Source organism: Carcharodon carcharias, chromosome 15 (assembly GCF_017639515.1).
Source record: "Carcharodon carcharias isolate sCarCar2 chromosome 15, sCarCar2.pri, whole genome shotgun sequence".
In the NCBI taxonomy this organism is placed as follows: Eukaryota; Metazoa; Chordata; class Chondrichthyes; order Lamniformes; family Lamnidae; genus Carcharodon; species Carcharodon carcharias.
The window spans coordinates 10,602,085-10,614,133 of record NC_054481.1 but is presented as its reverse complement, the minus strand read 5'-3'; the positions used below and the strand labels follow the sequence as shown (position 1 = coordinate 10,614,133).

General features: G+C 43.9%; 1 protein-coding gene across 1 annotated transcript in view; it reads right to left on the bottom strand.

The window, feature by feature from the left end:
- The window catches only part of rhbdl1 (rhomboid, veinlet-like 1 (Drosophila)), a 183,795-nt gene extending 172,951 nt beyond the window's left edge, over nt 1-10,844 (bottom strand). Inside the window, exon 1 of the mRNA XM_041207140.1 lies at nt 10,764-10,844. Within this exon, the coding sequence (XP_041063074.1) occupies nt 10,764-10,829 (66 nt within the window). The 5' untranslated portion in view covers nt 10,830-10,844. The remainder of the gene's footprint in view (nt 1-10,763) is intronic.
- Nucleotides 10,845-12,049: the final 1,205 nt, after the last annotated feature.

The following is a 12,049-nucleotide window of genomic DNA, read 5'->3' as shown; positions in this document are numbered from 1 at the left end:
GGTACCATGACCCAAAAATGCTTAGATACTGTGGGGGAAGACTCAGAAATGTCAAACCGAGGAGTCCCTGCTGAAAATTTGAAACATAGAAATTGCGACCCCCATTACTGCAGCAGCCCACCAAAACCGACAAGCGTGGGAAACCTTGTTGTGAAGAAGCATTCAGCAGCGCCATCTTGGAGTTCCTTACAACATTTAAAGCTGTGCACACGTTTAAAAATTAATGACCATGGATCAAAATTCTACCTTACCAGACCAGTTTGGACTCATGCAAGGGCCAAACCTAATGCAGAATTGGGCGTCCTGGAGAAGAATTTTTTTTAATTACCAGAGTACATCAGATAGAAAATCAGGGGAAGTCCAGGTTAACGGGTTTTATACTCATTTGACGAACTTGCTGATGAACTTAACCTAATGCAATGAATCGATGAATCCTCAACCAGCTTTAATGATATATTAAAAGCCTTTGACAAATACTTTAACCTTCAAGTCGTGGAGTGCACAGAGCTTAAAAAGAGGGATTGAAAGCCCCCAGTAAAGCTATGAAAGGGAAAAGACAATTCTCAAGCAATCCAAATGACAGCATCAGAGAGGCAGAGGACATTCTGGAAGTCTTAAAAATGAATCTTTTTGAAAATTCGGAAACATTACCCAAACTACATCAGCAGGCAGCAGTGCTGAGCCACCTGACTATGACTGAAAGCAAAGTAATAGACTGTTTCAAACTGCAGGCAGCTAAAGAAAAGACAGAAGTAAGGTCAGAAAATGCAATTTTGGAGCTAAAGACCAAGAAACGAGAAAAAAAAAACACCAGATCACCAGGTACTTCATACTTACTGAAAACCATTGAGTCATTGAAAAACAAAATGGCTGAAATGAAAATCAAAGACCTAGAATAGCATGAGAAAGTAAAAGTTCTCACAAAAGAGCCTGAAGTGTCCCAGAAACAACTTACAGAAAAGCAATTACAGAATGTGAGCTTGAAGTATAGTGCAGAGGAATTATACTCTACTAAGAAAAAAACTCATCAGCGTAGAGAACCAACTTTTACATGCAAAAGTTAAGTTTGATAAGGAAAAACAAGAACTTATGAGAACACTGCAATGTTGCTCACAAGAAGTAGAACACTTGAAAGATGACTTGAAACACCTAAATGATAACCTTGTAGAAACAGATTCAACAAAGGTAGAACCTCAAGTAAAACCTGATGAACTTCAAGCATCAGAAGTCTCTGGTAAGCATCGTGAAAAGTGCCTGGAGCAGGAGAAGGAATTGTTGATGCATCTGAACAGTTGCTTGAATGCAGAATTAGAAACCAAAACTGATGAAATTATTGAACTTCGATCCAATCTGAACAACATGAAGGATGAAAACAAAAACAGAATTACCTGGAAAAACTCAGCAGGTCTGGCAGCATCGGCGGAGAAGAAAAGAGTTGACGTTTCGAGTCCTCATGACCCTTCGACAGAACTTGCGTTCGAGAACACCTGCGGTCTGTCCGCAAGAATGACCCAAACCTCCCTGTCGCTTGCCATTTCAACACTCCACCCTGCTCTCTTGCCCACATGTCTGTCCTTGGCTTGCTGCATTGTTCCAGTGAAGCCCAACGCAAACTGGAGGAACAACACCTCATCTTCCGACTAGGGACTTTACAGCCTTCCGGACTGAATATTGAATTCAACAACTTTAGGTCGTAAGCTCCCTCCCCCATCCCCACCCCCTTTCTGTTTCCCCCTTCCCTTTTTTTTCCAATAAATTATAAAGATTTTCCTTTTCCCACCTATTTCCATTATATAAAAAAAAAACCCCCACTAGAGCTATACCTTGAGTGCCCTACCATCCATTCTTAATCAGCACATTCGTTTAGATAATATCACCAACTTTAATTTTAACACCTATGTGTTCTATTGTACTATTGTCGTTGACATCTTTTGATGATCTGCTTCTATCACTGCTTGTTTGTCCCTACAACCACACCCCCCCCCCCACCTCTTTGTCTCTCTATCTCTCCGCCCCCCACACACACACCTTAAACCAGCTTATATTTCAACTCTTTCTTGGACTCGAACGCAAGTTCTGTCGAAGGGTCATGAGGACTCGAAACGTCAACTCTTTTCTTCTCCGCCGATGCTGCCAGACCTGCTGAGTTTTTCCAGGTAATTCTGTTTTTGTTTTGGATTTCCAGCATCCGCAGTTTTTTTGTTTTTATTATTAACACGAAGGATGAGATGTGCAGATTAAAGAGCAAATCCAGACTTTGAAAACAGATCCAAAGAACACAAAAAGAGAACTAAAGACAACCAACCAAGTTCCAGAACAACTGCATCTGATACAAACCTCATACTCATCAAGGTTTGCCATTGCAACAGAGCCTACCACCCACCAACTTTGGTAAAGACAAGATCTGGAATAATTGTAAAACCTCCGGACTGCCTGAATCCGTAAACACAGAGACTTGAGTGGGGGAGAAAGGGTAGCATAAGTAATGGAAATACGTTGGGTAAACATGATTGCATTGTAAGTATGTTGGATAAAGACTTGCGGGGAGGTGTAGTATAAGGTTCTGGCATAGAAAGGGTTAACATGGGACTGGGTGTAGTACGCCCACAATGTGATGTAAAGGAATAAAGTTTAGAGGGCAGTCTTGGACTGCACAGAGATGTGTGAAAAGGCAAGCATGGAGACAGCTCCTAGCTTAGACCTTATACTGTGTATATGTACATAGTTACTATTAGTTAACAAACACTTATTGTTAAATTATATAAGGCTCACAGCCCCTTTGTAAAACGTACTGAACTACGCACAACAGGCTGAACTTTATGTGCCCCAGCAGTGTGTTTCTCGTGGGTGGGGCACATAAAATAGGGAAGCCGCCCAAACTGTCACCTTCCCATCCTCCCCTGAGCTCTCCCCGTAAAACAGGCACTGAATGCAGGCACCAAAATTGGCAAAACAGTTTGAAGATCTAACAAATGAATTGAAAGAGTCCAAGGAGCAGTCAGTGATCATGAAAGAAACGTTCCAAAAAGAACTGAATGCCCAGCTGAAGTTGTTAAACTTATATAAGAGTTCCACAGATAACTCTGAAACAAAGACAACTGAACTTACAAGAGTGGTTGCTGAGCCAAATGAAAAGATTCATAAACTTGAAAAACAACGGGAACAGGAGCGATTAATCAGATTTTTGGCTAAAGCTATGAAGCAAGTGAGAATGTAGGTTCCATTCTTGCAACATAAGCTCCCACATATATTACAGCGTATTTAAATGAATAATTAAGGGCCAATTAGGTTTGTTATCAAGGCAATTGACCCTTATAATATGCTGTCCACACTATAAAACGTTTGATGCAGGCAGTCGGTTGGCAGAGGGAGGACCTTATTTTTTAAAATCAAATGCTTAAAGGGCAGGAAGGAAGGGGGGTGCGGAGGTCACTCTTTGCCAATTTGTGGTGAACCCTTGGGCCGAACAGTCCCCCCCTTTCTTCCTATCCACTCCCTCCCTTAAACCCACCTCACCCCCCACCTCTCTCCCTAACCTACGCAAACACTCGGGGCTCAGGATCCCAGACTTACCAGGGATCCATGGGCCTTGGTCTACTTCTGCTTCTCTAGTCCTGGTAGCTGCCACTGATGCCTTCTTGGTGCTGCTGGCTTGGATTAGCTGGCAGCTCCAGGGGGTGGGATTGCCTCCCCTGTGAGGGGCGTAAGTCCCCCTTGACCCTCATTAGTCCGCCCTGCAGCACTTTATGACTGTGGGGCGAGTTGGTATGGAGCATGTTGCCTCCGTGCCGATGCGGTTTCCGGAGGGGCATGGCATTGGCACCACCACCACCAACCCCCCCCACCCGTGCCCCTGTATTATTCAGCCCAACATCTTACAACAGTAGCCTCAGTGAAAACTTCGAAGGGCTGGCATAGAAAGCTGCTTCCACCGTTTCTCCAGGGTTCCTGCCAATCTCACACATAAATATAGTGGGATTTAGGGAGAAAAGCCTGCAGAAATTGGACAACGATACATTTAATGATCCATTCTATTCCTTCCTTTGTGCTTTGTTTACAGTGCAGCTTAAGGCAACCAAAGTGCTAATTCATCTCGTCATGAGTTGGGGTTTAGAATGTTTGGGTTTTGAACATCCTCTTGAAATAAGGAATTTTTCAAAGGAAAAATAATTCCTGTAAACACCACATGCTAATGTCCTGGAAATGGCACAATGCCTGGTAACAAATGAACAGAGCATACAGAGTTGCACACTCCACTCATTGATGCCTCAAAACTGCATTAGGGGTCCTTTGTCATAATAAATATAAACATTACTAAAGTCCTTAATTTTAATGAACCTTCACAGTGTTTAAATGTTTTTGCAGTAAAAGCAACTTTCGCGGTAGAACAAAGTATTTGTAATCATGGTTTTTATCTCTCAGAAATGTGTAAAACTTTTGTGTCTGATCCCGTGTCTGTTTGAAAGTGGTGGTGAAGAAGTTTCCTTGTACAATCCAATTTATCTCCTGTGCATTACAAAGCAACATGTCTGCTGTTTGTTTCTACTCCTCACCCTCCATCTCTCACCCAGACCCCACACATGGGGCGGAATTTTTCCCTTGTCTCGCAGGCATGGACCCAACCCGAACGGAGGTAAAATAGTGTGAAATGACATCAGGCAAGAGTCCCGATGTCATCACGCAATCTTGCAGTATTTCGCCCGCCGACAATTAAGAGGCCTATTAAGGCCCTTAATCAATTAGTTAGATCGAATTTTTCACTGCCCGTCCAACCATTCGATTGGCTGGCGCGTGAATAGGCCAAGAGGCCTTTGCATTTTTTGTGAAACCTCATCCACGGGCGGGAGATGAGGTTTCAATCAGTGATTTAGAAAAAAGCTTTTAAAACTCAACTTTAACATGTCCCCGCTCATGTTACAGAGTCACACGAGGAAGACATGTTTTCCTTACTTTTCAATTCTTTATTTGTCATGTTAAAAATCTTCAGCTGCCCGAGGCAGCTCTGTGCCTTCAGGGAGCTCTCACTGACCGCAGCCCCCGCGCACGCGTGCACTTCAGCACTCACGCGCCTTCTGCCCCCACCCGGCAGCACTGATGCTCTGAGCACGCCTTTCACATTAATTGGCCATTAATTGGCCAGCCAGCATGAAATCACGGTCAGGGCCTGATCGCAGGCAGCAGTGGGTCAGTATCGCGGCTGCTCCCACACCCGCCCGACAAAGTAAAAATCCTGCCCATAGACTTTACTGAAAGCTGCTGATCACGCTCCACACATCATTAACAAGGAAACTTTTCTCTCTCTCAGTGTGCGCCGACTTTCATTTAGTAAATTGCTGATCTGTACTTCAGCAGTATGACATCAGTAGTATGAGAATAGGACAGGAGAAGCTGTTAAATCTCTATCCACTATTGTATCATCCCATACTTACAACCAGTACATCTCCCGTGTCATTGACCCTTGGCTAATCTCCGGGGCTTGGAGTGCAGCTTCTGAGCTTTGAACAACTGGATGGAGCATTCGCCACACGAGCTGGGCTATTTACCAAACAATTTTGGTAGAGGTTCCACAACCAGCATTAGACCCCCAGTTACAAATGCAGACTGCCAAATGTCTGTTTGAGGCAAGCGCCCTGCACACTTGGGGCAGAATTTTCAGGTCAGTGTGTGGGCCCGCTCGAGGGTTAAATAACGCATGGTGATGTGGGGTGAGCATCCCAACATTACCCGCTCGCTTGCGCTATATTTCGGTCAGCAGGCACGCGTGAAAGATGGAAGCGTGCCTGCCGATAATTAAGAAGGCAATTAAGCCCATTAAAGTTGTGGTTGTCCCCAATTTTTCATGGTGCGTCCAACCTCACAGTCGGCAGACGGGCGAATTGGTCAGGCGGCCTTTGCATTTTTCATGAAACCTCATCCAAGGGCGGGAAGAGGTTTCCATGATTAAATTAAATTAAATAAAAATCTATGGACAGAGTTTTTATAACGTGTACCTTCAAGTGGCTCTTTGTGATACTTGGACATTTTGGTTCTGATTTAAAAATCTTTATTTAATACTTCTGAAGTTGTCAGCTCCCTGAGGCAGCTCACTGCCTTCAGGGAGCTTTCATTCTGCGCTCACCCGCGCCCGCACTTACATCAGGGCCTGTCCTCCTCCCCCTCCCCCTCCCTCTCCACCCCAACAGCCCGCCTGCCGACCTGAAAATTGTGCCCTTGGAATTCTCCAGCTTCCAACTCGGCAGCACATCAAATGCTGGAGATCACGACCCAAAGTTCATCCCCCCCTCCAATAGTGATTTAACAAAAAATATGAATGCAATAACCTTCAATTTCTCCTCCATGAACTGCAGTTCTAGTCTATCTGATGATAAACCCAAGCAAAGTGTGGTGGGTTTGTGCACTTATGATACATGAATAAAATACTCTAGCAATATACAATGTAATCCACTCCATTTAGAATGCATAGAATATGGGAGAAGTTGGTGGTGCAATGGTTTACATGGTCCTGGTACTTCTGCGATCAGCCTAATAAATCCAGCCCAAGACAATGGATTAGACGTTTCATCTTGGTGATGCTTATAAGAGACATATGTGAAATAATTTGGGCTCCACTCAACCCAGTTCCTACCAGGTACAAACACGAGTGACATTGCATGGAGAGCTTTTCTTTGCAACTAACTGTTACATCATTTGGGAGTCATTGAAGCTAATGTAAGGGTGAAAACCTGTTTCATTCACCATTATTAAATTCAATCGTCAAAAAAAATCTAAAGATAACACTATAGGGCAAATTCAGTGAGTACCTAGTCCCAGGATGGAACATTACTAGGTCAGAGAATCAGGGTATTATTGCCTTTATGTCCGACTTGCATTCCTGTTTAATAATTCACTGTTCCAGGAGTTCAGCCTCAGTGAGTTTGCCTTTATATTTCCTATAGCAATACTACATATAGGCTGTTTTGTTGCCCTGTACTTCTGGAAATGTGAATTATATGTCGTTACACCACAATGTGAACATTATTTTCCTGCAATGTTGCATGTATCATCAGAGGTGAGAAACTAACCCTGGCAGAGGCCAATTTGCGAGCACTCATTTTGCAACCCTGCCGGAGTTCAATTTCACCCTCCAATGCTTAAATGTAGTTGAATCCTTGATACCCTCGGGGGTGGTGTAGTGATAATCCAGGCTAATGCTCTGGGGACATGGGTTCACAGCCCATCAAGGCAGCTGGTGGAATTAAAATTCAATTAACAAATCTGGAGTGAAAAAGCCAGTCTAGTCTCCGTAATGGAGACCATGAAACCATTATTGACTGTCCTCAAAACCCATCTGGTTCATTAATGCCCTTTAGGGCAAAGACATCTGCCATCCTTACCTGGTCTGGGCAAACCTTCTGCTGATTACCATTAACTGACCCCATCTGCGCACCCACCCACCCCTACCTCCCACACCAACCTCTCCTCAACTGATGAATCACTGCTCCTCCATATTGAACATTACTTTTAGGAAGCACTGAGGGTAGCAAGGGCAGAGAATGTACTCCGGGTGGGGAACTTCAATGTCCATCACCAAAAGTGGTTCAGTAGCACCACTACAGATCGAGCTGGCCGAGTCCTAAAGGACGTAGCTGCTAGACTCTGTCTTCAGCTGTTGGGAACCAACAAGAGGTAAAAATCTACTTCACTCATCCTCACCAATCTACCTGTCACAGATGCATCTGTCCATGACAGTATCAGTAGGAGTGACCACGGCAAAGTGCTTGTGGAGATGAAGTCCCGTCTTCACACTGAGGACATCCCCATTGTGTATTGTGGCATTACCACCTTCCTAAATGGGATTGATTTCAAGCAGATCTAGCAGCTCAAAACTGGGCATCTATGAGGCGCTGTGGGCGATCAATAGCAGCAGGATTGTATACAATCACGATCTGTAACCTCATGGTCCAACATATTCCCCACTCTACCATTACCATCAAGCCAGGGGTTCAGCACTGATTCAATGAAGTATACAGCAGGGCATGCCAGGAGCAGCACCACGCAGGCCTAAAACTGAGGTGTCGATCTGGTGAAGCTACAACACAGGACTACTTGCAAGCCAAACAGTAGAAGCAACAAGTGATAGACAGAGCTAAGCTATCCCACTAGCAATGGATCAGATCTAAGCTTGCAGTCCTGTCACAGCCTGTCGTGAATGGTGGTGGACAATGAAATAATTAACAGGAGGAGAAAGCTGCACAAATATCCCCAACTTCAATCATGGAAGAGCCCAGAACATCAGTTCAAAAGATGAGGTTGAAGCATTGCAACCAACTTCAGCTGGAAATGTCAAGTGGATGATCCATATCAGCCTCTTCCTGAAGTCTCCAGCTACAAAGATGTCAGTCTTCAGTCAATTCGATTCATTCCAACATTCCAGCAACAGTACTGAAGACTTGCGCTCCAGAACTAGCTGCGCCTCTAGCCAAGCCCCTAGCTAAGTTGTTCTAGTACAGCTACAACACTGACATCCACGCGGCAAATGTGGAAAATTGCCCAGGTATGTCCTGACCAAAAAAAGGCAGGGCAAATCCAACCCAGCCAATTACCACCCCATCAGTTTACTCTTGATCATCAGTAAAGCAAAGGAAGGGGTTGTCAACAGTGCTATCAAGCGTCATTTACTCAGCAATAACCTGCTCACCAAGGCTCAACTTGGGTCCTTACAGGGCCACTCAGCTGCTGAACTCATTATGGCCTTAGTCCAAATATGGACAAAAGAGCCAAACTCAAGAGATTAAGTGAGAGTGACTACCCTTGACATCAAGGCAGCATTTAACCAAATATTGCATCAAGAAGTCCGAGCAAAACTGGAGTCAATGGGAATCAGGGGGTTGGTGTTGGTTGATCATTTCAGTCCTAAGACATCGCTGGAGGTGTACATCAGGGTAGTGTCCTGGGCCCAAACATCTTCAACTGCTTCATCAATGATCTTCCCTCTGTCAGAAGTGGGGATGTTTGCTGATGATTACACAATGTTCAGAACCTCATAACTCCTCAGAGACTGAAGCAGTCTGCCTCCATATGCAGCAAGACCTGGACAACATTCAGGCTTGGGTGGATAAGAGGCAATTCGCAATTCTCCAGGCAATGACCATCTCCAATAAGAACGAATTTAACCATCTCCCCTTGACAGCCAACGGCATTACCATCGCTGAATTCCTCACTATCATCATCCTGGGGGGTTACCATTGACCAGAAACTGAATTGAACCAGCCATATAAATACTGTATCTAAAAGAGCAGGTCAGGGAATTTGTGGCTAGTAACTCACCTCCTGACTCCCCAGGGCCCATCCACCATCAACGAAGGACAAGTCAGGCATGTGATGGAATAACCTCCATTTGCCTGGATGAGTGCAGCTCCAACAACACTCAAGAAGCTTGACACCATCCAGGACAAAGCAGCCTGCTTGATAGGCACTCCATCCACTACCTTCAACATTCACTAGCTCCACCGCACAGTGGCAGCAGTTTGCAACATCTGTAAGATGCAGTGCAGCAACTCACCAAGACTCCTCCGACAGCATCTTCCAAACTTGCAACCTCTACCAAAGGACAAGGGCAGCAGATGCATGGGAACACCAATTACAAGATGCCCTCAAGCCCCACACCATCCTGACTTGGAACTGTATCGCCGCTCCTGCACTGTCACTGGGTCAAAATCCTGGAACTCCCTTCCTAACAGCACTGTGGGTGTACCTACACCACATGGGCTGCAGCGGTTCAAGAAGGTGGGTCACAACCACTTTCTCGAGGGCAATTAGGGATAGACAATAAATACTGGCCTAGCCAGTGATGCCTGCATGCTATGAAGAAAGAAAAGCCCTCAAATGCCTGAAATGTAGTTGAATCCATGAGGTAATACAGCCATTACCCTCAGCTGCCTGTGCAGCCATTTCTCCATACAGCCTTTCACATGTTGATGTTGAAAATTATCAGTGACAACTTAACAACAAACTGTGTTCGTAAACTGTCAAGATCCACAGTGCAGAAAAGCACCCCTGAGAAAGAAATGGAAGCTTCTTATGAGACCACAGTTGAAAATCATTGGATCGAATATTTCTGCCAGAATGACAGGCAGCATATGGAGTTACAATATTACATCAGGTATTGTGAAAAAAAAAATAAATGCAACCAATTTAATTCACTGAACCAGTCAACCATTCATTCTCTTGTCTTTAAAATGACACCAAAGCATTTGTGATGAATAAACATTAGAGTCACAAACAATCCAAATTGTATTATCCATAAATCCAGATTCACATCATAATATCCTGTATCATCTCTCATATTTGCATACTGTGCAGCCTAGTATCTCTCCATCCAACTCAAAGTGGTATTACTGTACTGTCCTGTCTCAACTGAAGTGAAAATCTACAACAAGAAAACATCTTCATGAAGGATATTTTAAAGTTCCATTTTTTTCTACAATGATCCCTTAATTTTTTTTTCTGTAGTTCTTTTAATATCAAGGTGTTAGAATTTCAAGATTTTGGAGTTTCCACTCAGAGAATATAAAAAAGCACCTATTCCTTTACAAAAATCAGATGCAGACCTCTTGGTTGCTAATGTACAGCCTCGTATTTCTGTATCCTATCACAATGGCATTCCTACACAGCCTAACATCTCTGTCTCCTGTCACATATTATTCTGAAGGATAACTCGATACCCCTGTAACATTTCTCACATCAGCATTGTGCCGAGTTTTCTGCATTAACCTGTTACTCACCAGGTTGATGAGCTCCTGGTAACAGATCTGGCCCTGTTCATTGCTCTGTACAAGAGCAAACAGCATCTCGAGTTTGGTGGGGTCCAGCTGCAGTTCATGGCTCTGAAGCAGATTGGAAAAGTGCTCCACAGCAATGAAACCAGTATTCTCTGGATCAAGCTGCAAGAACCAAGGAAGAACAATTAGAGCATGTTCAATAAATTACGGCTTGTTATTTCATTGATCTACTACCACCATTCCACCAATTATCAGTTATTGTCTCCTTCCAACTTTATTCCATCGATATGATACAATAATCAACAAAAAACATGTTAACCTGTTCCAAAATCTCTGTCGGTGACATTTCTTATTAAACCCCAAATTCATGTTGGCTTACACTTCAATTTTCCCTTTTTCCTCAAGGATGGACCACACTTTTGTTTGGCACCTCCCCAGACGGCCAACTGAAAATGAGGATCTTACCCTCCAGGCAAGTATGGCAAAAACTAACATCTTTCTTAATGGTGTGGTGCATTAGTGGGTGCACAGAGCATCAGTATTCCACCCCACCATCAGTGAAATAACATCAGCAGAACACCAGTAGCTCTGAGGGGATTTCCCAGTCATAATCCTACTTTTTCGTATAATTACATTTGCAAACATTTTAAATGTATTTCTCAGGTCTCAATATGTGAATTCACCTAAGTCTTCAGTGATATTATTCGATAACCGAAAATTTTTCTAGCACATCTCACTACTTACGGTAACATCTACAATAAGAAAACGCCTTCATGAAGGATATTTTAAAGTTCCATTTTTTTCTACAATGATCCCTTAATTTTTTTCTGCAGTTCTTTTAATATCAAGGCGTTAGAATGGTAAGATTTTGGAGTTTCCACTCAGAATATAAAAAAAGCACCTATTCATTTACAAAAAATCAGATGCAGAACTCCTTCCAACAGCAGCTAAACATCCAATTTAAGGGATTATGGATACCACTATATACAGCCACAGCCCCACCACTACCAGGTAAAAAGCATATACTTAATCACTAGGTCAAGAAGGAGTACAAATATCATGGTCCACCTCTCCCCAACCCCCTGCACATAGACCTCAAAGAAATACTGGGCAGAATTTAGCCCTCGATGGGCGTGAGTGCTCCATCGGCTCGGTGGCGGGCGGGCAGTCAAACTCCACCGCCGAAACGGGCCCCGTCGCCATTTTGAGTGGGCGGGCCAATTAAGATATGCGCTTCCTGAGCAGGGGGGAGGGATTCCCCAACTGTTAAAGTGCGCTGTTTCTTGCAT